This window comes from Lepidochelys kempii, chromosome 1, assembly GCF_965140265.1.
Source record: "Lepidochelys kempii isolate rLepKem1 chromosome 1, rLepKem1.hap2, whole genome shotgun sequence".
Taxonomy (NCBI): domain Eukaryota; kingdom Metazoa; phylum Chordata; order Testudines; family Cheloniidae; genus Lepidochelys; species Lepidochelys kempii.
The window spans coordinates 54,860,287-54,876,492 of record NC_133256.1 but is presented as its reverse complement, the minus strand read 5'-3'; the positions used below and the strand labels follow the sequence as shown (position 1 = coordinate 54,876,492).

The window sequence follows — 16,206 nt, the reverse complement described above, 5'->3', positions numbered from 1 at the left end:
AAGCACAGGGGCCTGCCTCATATCCTAAGAGGATAATTTCCAGAAAGGTGAAAATTGTCAGTTGCTTGTGAAGTTAGCATAACAACTCATTGTACATACAGCATTACATCTGTCCACGCTAGGCTGTGTACAGGAAACCAAACATTAAGAGACGCGCTCACTCTTCCTTATGGGGCAGCAATCAATACTACTGGGGGAAGAAAAATATTTGAGAGAATTAGCCTACATGGATACCTGAGAACTGTAGTACTCTACCAAGCCAAAGCTATGGAGGAAACAGCTTCCTGCCTGCCTGCCTGCGCACTGTCCTGTGAAGTCTCATGAGCAGAGGGGAAGGAATTATTTGAGCTTAGGCCAGCCTACTACCAACTCCCTTCCCTTCCTCAGCAAAGAAGCTGACTGGGGTTTGTACTGAGTATCGATACTGAACAGAATAAGGAAGGTGAAAGATAAGCAGGAGAGGAATGGAAGCAGAACAGCTGCATATTAATCCAGTTTTGGGGTATTTCATTTTATTGTGAGTTGGCAAATAGCTCTCAGGGAACTAAAACAGTAAGGGATGATAATGCACTATTCAGAGTCAAGAGGGGAACCAAGGTGCTGTGCCTGACCCTAAGGGATGATGGCACAGAGAGCATTTAAAAAACAAGTGATTTTCCCAGAGTTGTCAAAAAGAACTGAGCCACTGAGTCCCAGGGTTCCCCAACTGACAAAACAGGGAACAGAGCGTTACTGGGGGCAGACCCAAGAATCTTCGCTCCCCTCTCTAAAGCTGCGGCCCTGCCAAGTGCAAAGCTCATGGGAACACACAGCTCTGGTCAACCTTGAGGATTACAGTCCTGCTGCCTGTTTGCTAAGTCTGTGGGGCAAGCTGGGCAAGGATGAGCTGATGACCCAGAGGAGATGACGACGACGTAGCAGGAAGCATGGTTGGAGCAGACAGAATAGAAATAAGAGGGATGAAGAGAGATTAAGGACTAAGAAGAGGCAAACCCCCTGCTCTACAATGAGGCAGAACACTTGTGTGTGTGCCATTTTGTGCATGAGCCACAGACAAATGAGTCCATCTGAAAATAAATTCCAGTCAGGTTTATGGGCAGCTGATTCAAGCCTTTAGTTTACTGCTCTTGAGGGGTGGGGGACAGTAAAAATCTCTTAGTCAAGTTTTTAAAAGTTGATGAAGGGTCGGTCTGGTACCTGTGGAGAGGAGGGGTCCAAACTTCCCAGATGCCCCAGACTGAGTGTACAGGTTGAAAGCAGGCCTTTGTCACACCCAGGAATGGGGGAGGGGGCTTTCTATGGAAAGGGGCCCCAACTCTGGCCTTTCTCCCACATCCTAGATCTGCACTACCCTTAGAGCAGAGGCATTACAAAACCACTCCTGCTTGAGCACTTACTGTGTGAGTGGCCGAATGGGAATGTTCAAAGCCCTTTCCCACCATCCTCTGCATTAATCCCCCCTGTTCACCAACCTAGCTGCACTTCGATTTCATCTCAGAGTCTGCATTGTTCACACTAACAATCCTGACTCTACCACAGAACTTCAGAAAGAACGACTGTGCACTGTCACCTGGGCACTGTTAATGTGAACAGGAGAAAGAGGGGAGACAAGTGCCCTCAAAATGAATGCAACTCCTCAGTACTCTGTACAGAAGGCAACAGTCCATGGACATCGCTGCGGGCTCACTTGGCTTTGCCACGTCTCTGTCTAATCATGTGCAGAGCCAACTTCAACCCAGATGTTTTATCCAATCAGTGCCAGCCTGGTCGAAAGGGCAGGACCAGCAAAATACCGTCAGTTTGAACAGTTCCATTAGTTATGCAACACTGTGCTTGGCCTTTGGAGTCACACATTATAAACAATTTCAGGAACTATTTTAACCCTCAACGTAAGACCACTCTGGCCCTTCGGCAAAGTCAATAATTGTACAATCAGTGTAGTAATAGCACTCTTTCTTCAGGTTCAGTGTACGAAACTGCCACCTTACCTTGGAAGAACAGGCCGCTTGTTTGCTTAGCTGCTGCAGGTGAGACTGCCAGCCACACCACTGTATCGGCTCCCTGAGCCTCTGTGCGCAGTTTGTTCTTCATTTTTTCATAGAATTCTGGCATCGCTGATCTCACTGCTACAGTGAAGAATAATGTAAGGGTGGTGAGTCAATCAAGGCTTTTTGCTAAGGAGCTTTTTAAAGGTTAAAATGGTAATAGTAGTGTGAAAACCAATGACCTTTTAAAATCAGGGAAAGGAGACACTATTGTCCCTCGGATGGCAGAGTTACTGTGATGTTAGGTTGCCAAAAGATGAACCAGACATTTCTCATTGTTTGGACTAAAGTGTATGGAGACAGTCAAAAGGCTGAGAGACTAAGAATCAAAAAGAGGGAGAAGTGTTCCCCAGTTCTGTTATTTGGTCCTGTTCAAAGTTGACTGGATGCAGAACGTGAGAAAACAAATGATGGAAATATCTGGGGATTTAGCTCTTATTTTCATTGATTTTATGATGATGACTATGCTAGAAATAATGAGACTGACTTTAACAAGTATAGTCCTGAGTTATTGTATAAGCACATGGCAAAAAAGCAGACGTGGAAAATAGCATTCCCTAAGCTACACACACTGCATTTAAACTGCTTAAGCGTGAAGTAAAATGCTGGGCAAGGAAAGATGAAGCCTATATTTTCAATCAGCAGAAAACTGCAGGAGGGTGTGGAGAGTCACATGATCAGAGGGTGTTGGGGAGCTCCCTATGTGGCAGTACCAGCCCCTAGATGTGTAAAGGGATATTCTGAAGCCTATTAAGAAATTACATTCTACAGAGTGTAAAGATAAGGGAAGGTGACTAGACAGTGTCCTTTGATCAAGGGTGGAAATTCTTCACCATATATCAATCCCCTTAACAAGGCAGAATAAGCTGAAATCCAGGGGGGGTTGAACTATAGGGGTGGTGTGGGTGAGCAATACAAGATACTGAAGTGCACAGTTTGAACTGGTTGTTTCCAAGCTCTACCGCGGGGGGGGGGGGGGGAAGGAGGAAGAATTGCGGGAGCGGGTCAGACTAGAGTCGAGACCTGCATCCCCAGCTCCATCTGATCTCAGACTCCTTGTAAAACAGGACAGCAGAGGGTTCTAAAACGGCCACTTTCCAGAAATTTAAACGGAACAGATCGGTGGACCTGTGAGACAAATTTACAGTAATGTCATATTACAATTCAATTTTAGACTAAGACTGGAAGGGGTAAGTGTCTTTAGCAGACTGTACCTGGTGTATCTGCCCAACCAGGATGCATGGCAGAGAAATGGATGTTTTTGTGCACCTTAGCCCATTGTTCTGTCAAGACTACTTGCTGTCTCTAGGATACAACAAAAAATGCCATACTGGAAAAGAGCTATGATCCATTTAGTCTGTTATCCTGTCTCACAGTAGCCAATTCCAAATACTCCCAATACACCCATAATGCACTGTAATTATCAGGTGGCAGGCAATATGGAAAATACCTGTACCACTCATACATTGGGGAAACAGCAATCCGTTAGATAATGTTAGAGAGACAAGGTGGGTGAGGCCATACCTTTTATCAGACCAAGTTTTGTTGGTGAAAGAGACAAGCTTTCGAGCTCAATAGAGCTCTTCTTCAAGATAACGTTGTCAGAAACCACTGTAGAGTGGTAAAGGCAACCTACTTACGCAGCAATAGATATTAACCCTTAGGTTTGTTTTTTTAGTAAAGCTTTTTGCTAACGTAAGTTCAGGAAGCTTTCATTCACCATCTTCATTTTCTGCAGGCTAGATATAGAGGTAGAAATGGAATGAGAAAAAAAACAAAACACTAATCCAGGCTAATTTTCTGCTTAACCCCCCTCTATAAAATATTTGGGGTTGGGTCAAACTGAAACACTCCTATTGCTCTCACAAAGTGTAATCATCACCCCCTCCGCAAGCGTCTCTGTAATCTTTACTGTAATAGGCAACATTCATTTCAGTTCCAGCAGGAGATGAACTGTATTGATAAGAAAGGTTGCATACTGCACTATATCTAGTTTAGACACAGTGAAAATAGCCATCCGATTTGCAGTCTACTTTAAAGGAAGCTGTATCCCACTGTCCGTCTGATCCAAGTTTTAGGGTTTACTTTCAATTCCACATACTGTACCTTGTTTTGGGCATAGACCATAGTACCATCAAATGTTATGTTTTCGGACTGCAAATCAGATACATCTAATTTCTGAACCAACATCCCTCCTGAAGAGACAATTATCTGTAATAAATTAAGTGAATGTAAAAAGCCAATCCCCCACGTTCACTGAGATTGTCTTAAGGCCCACTAATGAAGTTACACTGCATGCAAGATTTTTCTGTTCTACTCTCTTTACACTCTGCCTGTAGAAGAGGACCATCACACCTGTACCACAAAGCGTACCTGGAGAGCTGTCAAAGGAAAGGTCAAAAATGGGAGTAGATCCTCATTCAAAATGCTCTTGGCCCCACTAGGGACCTGCTCATGTTTTTATCTTATCACAATCGCTAATAAAGGGACAGAACAGGGATAGACTTTTTAATTCACTGATCCAGGACCAGCACTGGGAAAAGCCAATCAGTTTTTTCTTATTTAGATACAGGCACATTAAAAGGCCTGATGTGCATTTCTAATCCTGGCAGGTTACAAGACAGCAAACCTGAAAATACAGGTGGCAGCTCATTTATTAGAACATTTTTCAATTATTTCGTATAAATATTGAACGCTTCATAATAAAATGTCCCCTTTTGCACCAAAGTGTAGAAGGCAACTTTAACTCTACGCTCCTGTTATAGGTGTTTTACTGTGCTGCAGGAGATAATATGGTGTAGAGAAATAGCAATCTCTGAATAAGGTATTTTATCTACTTCACCGGCCACTGTAGCTCCTGTGCCATTTAGAAAGATGTTACAAAACAGCAGGATAGAACTCAGATTTTGAATGGACAATGACTATTTATTAGAGTCTAAAAATGTGCTAGGCACATGACAGAGGAGTAACGAGTACCAGGGCAGCAAACATCATGTACACAATCAAAGAGGAAAGAGACATTGCCACAAAACACAAAAGGAGTGTAGTAAAAACAACAGTTTAAAAAAAGCATTATAAACTCACAACTCTGGGATCATCTTCTTTTTCCAGCAAAGGCAGTAGAGCAGTTGTAAGAATGTATGCACCTAAAAGAAAGGGAAACAAGAACATTTCACCAAAAACAAGTTGCTCCAAATACTGACTAATATGTAAAAACCCTCCATTTCTCAGCCATTTGGTATAAAGAATCAAGAGTCTTAATAGGTCTCTGACTTTACAAATTATGAATAAAATGTATGTCTTGTTCATCATTACAAAGACCTATTCAGAGCACAAAGATTTTTTAAAAGTCTTTTCTATACAATATTAGACTGCTAACTACATTCTAGTCATAATTCTAAAGACAATACAGTTTACTAGGGAAAAAACATGCCAGAGACAATTCACAACTGTGGCAGACAGACATTTCTGCTTTCTCCCCCTAAAATAACTTAAATACCCCCATATTCCAATTACTGCAATTGAGTGTTGTGCAGAAAACCGCCTGCTCGTTTACAATGAGGGGTAAGTGCGTGGCGGGGGCGAGCGAAGCGGGGGTACCATGAAGGGGAGAGGGTGTGTGTGTCACTGCCTGTTGAGGTTGCCTGACACTTCATTATAAAACCCCGTTTTCAGTTGCTGATAAATTGGCCAAATTTTAACTGTTTGAAATTTACAATGCTAAGTGCCTGCCTCAGGCTTTTTGTTTTTGTTCCCCCCCTGAAGACAATTCAGCTGTTTCCATGATCAAAAAGGTAGAGAAAAACATGTTTTGCCAAGTTTAAATTCTGGAGCTTTTTTATTTGAGAGGCACTAGTGCCGTAATGCTCCAAAGCAGGAACTTCAAATTTAGCAGTGCGTGGCCGGTGAGTTGAGGATGTGCCTTTTGCCATCTCTGTGAAAATCTGGAGAAGTTACATGCTTTCATGGGGCGGGACCAGGAGAGAGAAAGGGTTAGGAATCACAGCTTGCAAATACTCAGACAAGACTTGCTAGACCACAGCTAAAAATCTCCAATGTTCCATCCTCAATGGGCAGCATGCTCCAGCCCGTGTCTGAGCAGGTCTTTCCCTGCAGCTGCAGCTCTGGGCTGCTGCAGGCCATGTCAGAACCAGGGACCTAAACTGAGAGTAGGAAGCCTTTCTCTCCTGTGCTCTCAACGCTCCATACAGCTGATGCCCCGGCAGTGAAAAGGAAGCTGACTGATTCCAATAGAGAGAGAGGATAAGTGATGGACTAGGGGAGGAGGAAAGGCAAGAGAATTAAATTGGAACCAGGAACCTAGGCCAGAGGAAACTAGGACTGGGAGTTTTGGCAAAGGAGGGGGAAGACAGACTAGCTGGGCAAGAGGAATGGATGAAAATCATGGAGACTGGGACCAGGAGCAGCCCTAGCCATTTTGCTGCATAGGGCAATAACGTTTTTGGCACGCCCTGCCAAGCAGGCAAGCCAAAAAAAGTGGCTGGCCAATCAAAGTGGAGCAAAGACAGAGTGGAGCAAAAATATAAAAATAGAAAACACCCCAGCATCACACCAGTTCAGTGGCCTCGAAGTTGGTACCTAGGGTGATTGCCCTGCTCACCTAGCCCTAGAACCACCCGACTGGGACTGTAGAGAAGAGGAGTCTGGGATAAGGAGCAAAGGGCAGGGAAGAGACAGGAGTGGGACAGGGACCAGTTGTGGTTTTTCACACCCAAGCGAGAAAGTTTCAGCACTGTAAAGTGCCAGTGTAGACAAGGGCTAACCCTTGTTCTCTAGTTCTATGAAAATAAACAATTTTCATATGAATTAGTGAGGCCACATTTTTCACTGTTATACAGACAAACATGTTTCTTTGCAACTCAATGATCTCAACACTTTTGTGGCTGAAAGGTTGCAATACAGCACATTGATCAACATGTTACAGAATTTTAAAGTATTACATTCCACTTGAGCAATCTGCTCAGTACCCTTGTTCATCCATAACAGATCTAACTTTTCCTATACTCATTTGGACCCCCATGAATAATTAGAACACACAAAATAAAATCAAGCAAAGTGAATGCACTTGAATGAGTTAGCACAATCCGTCTTGAGCAAAAAGTACAAGCAGAAGCTGTGGTCAGTAAGGAAGAATGTCAGTAACAAAGGAGAATGTAACAGTCTCTCACTGCTAGGGACCGGAAGACTGAAAAATAACAGCAAAGCAAGATCTCTTGATTGTCATTGGTTGTTCCCAATGAGTTAAACAGAGCTCTAATAACCCACAATCCTGGTTTAAAAACTTTCATTTTGATAGGGACTCTTCAAATCCAAAGGAAGATCAAATTTGTGTTAACTGACTTCATTCCCAAAATCCTGAGGTGCAGCCCACCTGCCAACACTTAATTTAGTTGTCTCCAGGATTAATTTGCATTTTTAAAGATGGTAGGCTTTTGTTTACAAGTTCTGAAGAGGTGTGAAGATGAAGAGGAACATTGTTCATCATTCAAGGCCTTCGGTCCAGCAAGTGTTTTTAGCCTTGTAAGAGAAACAAATCCTGAAGGCTAAGGAGACTGATTGTGACAGAAGAGGTATTCTAGTTGAAGTCTCCACTATTTTAAACCCACATACTTTCAACTAAAAAATTCTTATACAGTTTGACAGTTATGTACAAACACAAAAGGCCAACCTAGTCTACAAAATTCAGCTAACATCACATAGGGTTTTGTTACACGATTGCATACTATAGAGCAAATATTTTACAATTGTGGACAGGCTACAGCCTAAATTGACAGCAATATAGATGTAGAATTTCCATTGAGTGATGGGGGGTGGGTGGAGGGAGTGAATAAATGGGAAGTCATGCTGCCTTGCAAAATAGTATTATGAATCACAAACAGTAGTGAAAAGAAATGAGGAAAAAACATCCCCTCCTTAAATATTTTGTACATTACTTTCTCCACAGAGAAATAACTGCTAGAATTTTAGTTTGGTGGAAGAGAATTTAGAAAGATTGATCAAGATTTCCACCATTAAGGAAAAGCAAGGCAAAATTTCTGAAACTTAACTTTGAGTTGATTGTGCACTTTCATAATTAATAAATAGTAACTCCACATCTATTATGTTTTCATCTTTTTTTAAAATAAGCCAATACCCAAATATACAAATAACCCACAACAGACTTCTGCATACAGGCACAGGGGAAAGATACACAAAACCAAACTGAACTTGGTAAATACATAAAGTAAAGTATAAACAATACTAAGATCTATAGGAATGAACCATATCCATTAAGAGAAATGAGTAAAAATATTGAACAATCCAAAAACGATTATTAAGAAAAAAGGATAAAACATAGGTTAAGTGAAATGTAGATGGTAGTGAACAGAAAGTGCAATGTGAAATTACTACCACTGAAAGGCATTAGATATGCAGTATCTTAGGATATGTCTACACTACGAAATTAGGTCGAATTTATAGAAGTCAATTTTTTAGAAGGTGATTTGGTGTGTCCCCACACTAATGCACTAAGCGCATTAAGTCGGCAGAGTGCGTCCACAGTACCGAGGCTAGCGTAGACTTTCGGAGCATTGCACTGTGGGTAGCTATCCCACAGTTCCCGTAGTCTCCGCCACCCACTGGAATTCTGGGTTAAGCTCCCAATGCCTGTTGGGGCAAAAACATTGTCACAGGTGATTTTGGGTACATGTCAGTAGCCCCCCCCCGCCCGGTGAAAGCAATAGCAGACAATCATTTCACGCCATTTTTCTGTGCAGGCGCCATACTGCTTTCAGCAGTTGGTGCAGTAGGACTGCTAACCGTCGTTAGCAGTTGTCGTCATCCACCGCTTCCACTGCCACTCTGCTCTCCTGGTGCTCTCGCAGGGCCGCTTCCACTGCAACTCTGCTCGGCTGCCCTTGTGTCGCCATACCACGGCAAGCGTGCACCCCACTCAGCTGTTGTGTTCTGGCAGCAGACGGTGCAGAAGATCTACAAAACTTGTCATCCAACCACCACTTCCCCTGCGGTCCTGCTCTCCTGCAGACACCATACCACGGCAAGCATAGAGCCTGCTCAGATCACCGCAGCAGTTCTGAGCATTGTAAACACCTCACGCATTATCATGCGGTATATGCGGAACCAGAAACTGCAAAAGCATGCGAGGAGGCGATGGCAGCGCGGTGATGAGAGTGATGAGGACATGAACACAGACTTCTCTCAAAGCACGGGCCCCAGCAATTTGGCCATCCTGGTGGCAATGGGGCAGGCTCATGCCATGGAACGCCAATTCTGGGCCTGGGAAACAAGCACAGACTGGTGGGACCGCATAGCGTTGCGGGTCTGGGATGATTCCCAAGGGCTGCGAAACTTTCACATGCGTAAGGACACTTTCATGGAACTTTGTGACTTGCTTTCCCCTGCCCTGAAGCACAAGAATACCAAGATGAGAGCAGATCTCACAGTTCACAAGCGAGTGGTGATAGCCCTCTGGAAGCTTGCAATGCAAGACAGCTACCAGTCAGTCGGGAACCAATTTGAAGTAGGCAAATCTACTGTGATCCAAGTAGCTAACGCAATCACTGAGCTGCTATCAAGGGTACTGACTCTGAGAAACATGCAGGTCATAGTGGATGGTTTTGCTGCAATGGGATTCCCTAACTGTGGTGAGGCCATAGACGGAACCCATATCCCTATCTTGGCACCGGAGCACCAAGCCGGCGAGTACATAAACCGCAAGGGGTACTTTTCAGTGGTGCTGCAAGCACTGGTGGATCACAAGGGTCATTTCACCAACATCAATGTGGGATGGCCGGGAAAGGTACATGACGCTCGCATCTTCAGGAACTCTGGTCTGTTTCAAAAGCTGTAGGAAGGGACTTTATTCCCAGACCAGTAAATAACCGTTGGGGATGTTGAAATGCCTATAGTTATCCTTGGGGACCCAGCCTACCCCTTAATGCCATGGCTCATGAAGTCTCACACAGGCAGCCTGGACAGTAGTCAGGAGCTGTTCAACTACAGGCTGAGCAAGTGCAGAATGGTGGTAGAATGTGCATTTGGATGTTTACAAGCGCGCTGGCGCAGTTTACAGACTCTGTTAAATCTCAGCGAAACCAATATTCCCAGTGTTATTACTGCTTGCTGTGCGCTCCACAAGATCTGTGACAGTAAGGGGGAAGATGTTTATGGCAGGGTAGGTGGTTGAGGCAAATTGCTTGGCCGCTGGTTACACGTAGCCAGGCACCAGGGCGTTAGAAGAGCACAGGAGGGTGCGGTGCACATCAGAGAAGCTTTGAAAACCAGTTTCATGGCTGACCAGGCTACAGCATGACAGTTCTGTTTGTTTATCCTTGATGAAACACCCCGCCCGCCCCTTGGTTCACTCTACTTCCCTGTAAACCAACTGCCCCCCCTTCCTCCTTCGATCACTGCTTGTGGAGGCAATAAAGTCATTGTTGTTTCAAATTCATGCATTCTTTATTAATTCATCACACAAATAGGGCCAAAGTAGCCCGGGAGGGGTGGGAGAAAGAGGGAAGCACCGGGTGGGGTGGTGGATGAGGAGAGGAGGGAAGGACAAGGCTACACTGCACTTCAAAACTTACTGAATACCAGCCTTCTGTTGCTTGGGCAGTCCTCTGAGGTGGAGTGGTTGGGTGCCCCGAGGGCCCCCCCGCGTTCTTGGGCATCTGGGTGAGAAGGCTATGGAACTTGGGGAGGAGGGCTGTTGGTTACAGAGGGGCTGCAGTGGCAGTCTGTGCCTTTCCTGCACCTCAATCATACGCCGGCGCATATCAGTTTGATCCTCCAGTAGTCTCAGCATTGCATCCGGCCTCCTTTCATCACACTGCTGCCACCTCTCGTGTTGCTCCAGCCATCTGTCCTCGTGTTCATTTTGTGCTTTCCTGGACTCTTCCATTTTCTGCCTCCACACATTTCTGCTGGGCTCTTTCAGTTTCGGTGGACTGTATGAGCTCAGAGAACATTTCATCGCAAGTGCACTTTTTTTCGCCTTCTTATCTGCGCTAGCCTCTGGGACGAAGATGCTAGTTGCAGCGTTGAAACATTTGCAGCTGTGGGAGGAAAAAAAGGGAGATTAAAACTGAAAAAGACACATTAGTCATTTAAAAAAGGAGGGGCTGATGTTTTCAGCTTAACATGCAGCACAAACCCAACTAACCCCCCCACACACACACCCAATCCTCTGGGATGATCGCTTCACCCCTCCCCCCACCGCGTGGCTAACAGCGGGGAACATTTCTGTTCAGCCACAGGCAAACAGCCCAGCAGGAATGGCCACCTCTGATGTCCCCTTAAGAAAAGCATCCTATTTCAACCAGGTGACCATGAATGACATCACTCTCCTGAGGATAACACAGAGAGATAAAGAACGGATGTTGCTTGAATGCCAGCAAACACCGGGACCACACGCTGCAATGCTTTCTTATTCAATGATTCCAAACTACGTGCTGCTGGCCTGCCATGGTAAAGTGTCCTACCATGGAGGACGCAATACAGCTGCTCTCCCCAGAAACCTTTTGCAAAGGCTTTGGGAGTACCTCCAGGACAGCTTCATTGAGATGTCCCTGGAGGATTTCCGCTCCATCCCCAGACATGTTAACAGACTTTTCCAGTAGCTGTACTGGCTGCCAATGCATCCCAAGTCTTCAGGGCAAAGTAATAATTAAACATGCTTGCTTTTAAACCGTGTATTATATTTACAAAGGTACACTCACCAGAGGTGTCTTCTCCGCCTTCAAGGTCCGGTTGCCCGGGTTGGGAGGGTATTGGATCCAGGGTGATAAACAGTTCCTGGCTGTTGGAGAGAACGATTTCTCTGCTTGCCTGGTGTGCGCTATCTACCTCGTCCCCAAAATCCTCATCCCTGTTGCGTGAGACTCCCCCCTTGCAGGAGTCCACGTACAGTTGTGGGGTAGTTGTAGGGGCACCCCCTAGAATTGCATGCAGCTCATCATAGAAGCGGCACGTCTGGGGCTCTGACCCTGAGCAGGCATTTGCCTCTTGGGTTTTTTGGTAGGCTTGCCTAAGCTCCTTAAGTTTCACGTGGCACCGCTGCGGGTCCCTGGGGTAGCCTCTGTCCTTCGTGCCCTTGGAGTTTTTTTCAAATATTTTGGCATTTCGTCTTTTGGAACGGAGTTCTGATAGCACGGATTCGTCTCCACATATAGCGATCAGATCCAGTACCTCCTGTTCGGTCCATGCTGGAGCTTTTTTGCGATTCGGGGACTCCATGGTCACCTCTGCTGATGAGCTCGCCACACTGACCAAACAGGAAATGAAATTCAAAAGTTCGTGGGGCATTTCCGGTCTACCTGGCCAGTGCATCCAAGTTGACAGCGCTGTCCAGAGCGGTCACAATGGAGCACTGTGGGTAGCTCCCGAAGGCCAATACCGTCGAATTACATCCACACTAACCCAAATTCAATCCGGCGATGTCGATTTCAGTGCTAATCCCCTCGTCAGGGAGGAGTACAGAAATCGATTTTAAGAGCCCATTAAGTTGACAAAAATGGCTTTGTTGAGTGGATGGGTACAGGGTTAAATCGATCTAATGCTGCTAAATTCGACCTAAACTCATAGTATAGACCAGGGCTTAGAGGAGGTCCTATATAAAGTAGAAGAGATCCAGGTGGTTATCCACATTACGTCCCTCACTCTTTTCATTCATTCAGAAAGAGGGCAGTGATTCAGTGACAAAAGAAGATTCTTTTTAAAAAAGAGCTAGAGTTCTTAATGCTGTGGGAGTATTTTGGAATGTGTATCCGCATCTAACTCAAGAAACTATAGTTTCAAGGAAGGCAACAAGGAGAAATGAATTGCATTAGAAACGGGTTACATACTTCTGTCCAAAGGGGAGATGTATTTATTTTTTAATCAAAGTGCCACAAGAGAGGCCGGAGTCTATTAAGATCTCTTCAGGCTCTTATTAGGTAGTAAGTGACACAGTGTGAAGACTGTCTAGAGAAAATTAAGCCAGCCACAGCACTGTCCCACAAAATGAGGTTTGTTACAGCAGTAGCTGATCATGCCTTCTGGAGTTAAAGTGGAGTTGTTCAACACATTGACACAGATTTCTTTTTAAAAAGAAACACAGGAGTCTGAATATTTCTTTGGGAGAAATCCACTAGTTTTATTTCTGTAAACTGAACTCACACAATAATCAATGGTGCATAATATAGTGCTGTTACATCCTTTTCAATAAGTAGACAGATGAGCACAGCTCATGTTTGGAAACTATTTAGCAATGGCTCACATGAGAACCTAGATAATATAGGTTAAAGTTCAGTGAGTTATACACTGCCATTCCAGAGTAGTTGGTATGTCAGTAAGAACACAATATATTTTAAAATAAATTCTGTGTGTTAAAGTAAACACAAAAAATACCACACGTTTTCTAATGGTATGTTCCATAATTGCCCCAATTACTCTGAGATCCTCTCATCAATTTATGGAATTTGATATCATGCTCTAATTAGCATCTCCCATTTTGGTAATTCCACACAGTTAAACACACAGCAGTAAAACTGTATGCCTCCATGCTCAGTGTTTTGTGATCACATTGTGAGACCCTCATAATGCTAGAGTTCTAAAATTATGATGATTTCTTATATTGACATTTCTGGTTTCCATCCTAGATTTTGTTGGTTTAAAAATCTCAATTTTAATTTTTAAATAAAATGATTTTTCAATTCACCTGTTGTGAAATAGAAGCTGAAGGCACTCTGATGAAATGACAGTATTGCTGAAATGCGGTTTGTAAATTCTTGCAGAAATTTTCAGTCACTGCAGATTGCACTAGTTCTATAGCAATACATTAGTGGGAAAGCTACTCCCAACCAGTGTCTTAGCCGGCTATGTTGTATTAGGACACCGATTCTTTCTATATAATGCTACAAAAATTTATCCTGAGCTAGACTACGGATCTAAACAAAATGTGCATCAGCCCAAGTGCCAATGTCCTGAAAGCAGATTTCAAAAATGCCTTCAAGTCAACATTTTAATATGCTACTAGTTAAAACAACCAGATTTTACATACTTAAAACTTGAAGATTGCCAGGATAGAATATGCAAAACTGTACATGAGAATATTCTTTCCTACCTGCTGTACTGCATTTGTATAGAATGACCCAAAAATCTTGGGTTTCAAAATTGATTTATAAAGTAAATTAGGGCTTCTGCAAGAGGAAAAGTGTAAAGCTGCTGCCTGTTTATAATATTAAATTAATTGATGATGCAATCACTGCAGACCAAAATGTCCTGGGAGCATGCCGGAATAGTTTTCTCTTGATGTTCTACTTGGCAATTAGAGTTAAGTTGTTGGTGAAGTTTTTAATTCTCTACCATTCAGACAATGGCAGGCAGCCAACACCACACTCAGTGGAGTTTTCCCCATCTGCCCATGCTTTGCAGCATATCGACAACAGTGTTATTTCAACTGTGGAAAAAGAGTGGGAACAAAAATAATCTTTGCTTATACAGGTTTCAATGGTTCATTCATCTGGTAAATTCATTGTTAAAATAATGAATGGGCTTGCTCTTGCCACAGCCAAGTATTTTTAAATGGAGTACACAGAAGGTTTTCCTTGAACTGTTTATTTTTTTGAGGCCTCTTGTTTATAAAGTTCCCTATGAGGAGACAGCTACAGGCCAGTTCTCTCAAGCAGGAAATCAGAATTCCAGATTTTAGTACACTATTCTTTAAGGGCCCAATCTGCCAGCCCAGCACAAGAAAGGGGAGTGAAAGGTAGAACGTGTGCGAAAGACAAGACACCGGTTGACATTTCCTTTATACCACAAAGCTGTAAGGGTTCTCTCTGCCCTGGTATGTAGGGAGGTGATACAGCCAGTGGCTATGTGGATTATTAAACAACACCACTCTAATGTAAGACTTCATCTGTAGATCTCAAAGCATTTTACAGCAGCGGGCAAGTATTCCCATTTTACCGATGTGGAAATGGCGGCACAAAGAGTGGAGGTGACTTGCCCAATGTCATGCAGCAGACCAATGACAGATCTGGGAGCTCCTGAGTCCAAATAGTCTAGTGCCCTATCCACTAGGCAGCACTGCCTGCCAGGATTCACTAGCCAGACCCATTTTGGGGAGAAATGGGTTTGCAAGCTGTAACAGAGGCTAGAGTAGTTACCATTGAGGAACCGTGCTGCATTCTAGGGCCTGAGAGGAGGATCCTTCCCCATGCCCTACCTATTATTTTGACTGAAAACTGGGAAGAGGATGTGGCTTGAACTATTAAATTAAGAAAAAAACGATAGTGAAGCAAAGGGGGTTTAGGTTCAGTTGGAGTGAGGAATGGAGACTTACTGTATTCTATGATCATCTCCCCTCAGCTTCCAGTGTGTTTTAGTGCTCCCTCTGCCAGTAAGTGCCAATAAAAATGAATAGATGTACTATTCTCTCATGCTGGAGTGAAGAGACATGACATGTAAAAATGAAGTAAGAACTTCCCTTGTTCCAGTACTTTACAGGCCTTGTTTCAACTGTGAAAGATGGTCTTTAATGCACCAACAAGCAACAGTGCTGAGTCCTCTATCCATCCGCCTCCACTTACAGCTTACACACGGATTGAACACTGTCAGCTGGGATCATCATCTTGCAGTGGCTGGCTTCAAAAAGGCAAATGCTGACTAGGAAGCCTGTATGTCACATCAGAAGAAATCACTGCTTATCAGTGCAGCAGCTCCTTGACAAAATGGCCACACCACGTACGAGTCCAACCTCTAGAATGAGATTTAAGCTCAACCACATCTGAGACAAAGGACAAAAGCAACAAGAATTCTCTATGTACATATGCTGCTACATAAGAAACCATTTTGAACTGCCTCCAACCATCTATATGATCTCAGCCTATCAACATCACTGGTTAATTGCTGCATTCAGTTTAACACTCATATGTAAGTACTGTTTCTATACTACAGTATTAATTCTACACAGCTGCACGGCAGTCACTACGGATTGATCATTCTTTTACTTCAATTATGTTCCAGTAAATAGAGCACTAACTCTTTGTTGTCTAGCTGGTAACAAGGGGCAAGGCATTAAGAGCAATAACAGCTATACAATTACAATGAACCACACAGTATTTATTTCTACTGTGGTACTGCCTACAGTGCCACTGTACTA

At 43.8% G+C, this 16,206-nt stretch overlaps 2 protein-coding genes across 7 annotated transcripts in view; one reads left to right on the top strand and one right to left on the bottom strand.

Annotated features, from left to right (window-relative positions):
* Nucleotides 1–16,206, bottom strand: part of DHRS12 (dehydrogenase/reductase 12) — a 41,216-nt gene that overhangs the window by 3,608 nt on the left and 21,402 nt on the right. For 3 of the 6 annotated variants that reach the window (XM_073343141.1, XM_073343105.1, XM_073343124.1), the window contains 4 exons: nt 5,130–5,191; nt 4,152–4,256; nt 3,260–3,350; nt 1,989–2,126 (listed from right to left, as the gene is read on the bottom strand). In XM_073343141.1, coding sequence (XP_073199242.1) covers nt 1,989–2,126; nt 3,260–3,350; nt 4,152–4,256; nt 5,130–5,191 — 396 coding nt within the window. Of the gene's footprint in view, nt 1–1,988; nt 2,127–3,259; nt 3,351–4,151; nt 4,257–5,129; nt 5,192–16,206 lie in introns of those variants that run through there. The other 3 variants (XM_073343115.1, XM_073343149.1, XM_073343132.1) reach the window with 3 other exon arrangements.
* WDFY2 (WD repeat and FYVE domain containing 2) overlaps nt 1–16,206 on the top strand; it is a 148,585-nt gene that overhangs the window by 129,943 nt on the left and 2,436 nt on the right. The window lies entirely within an intron of this gene.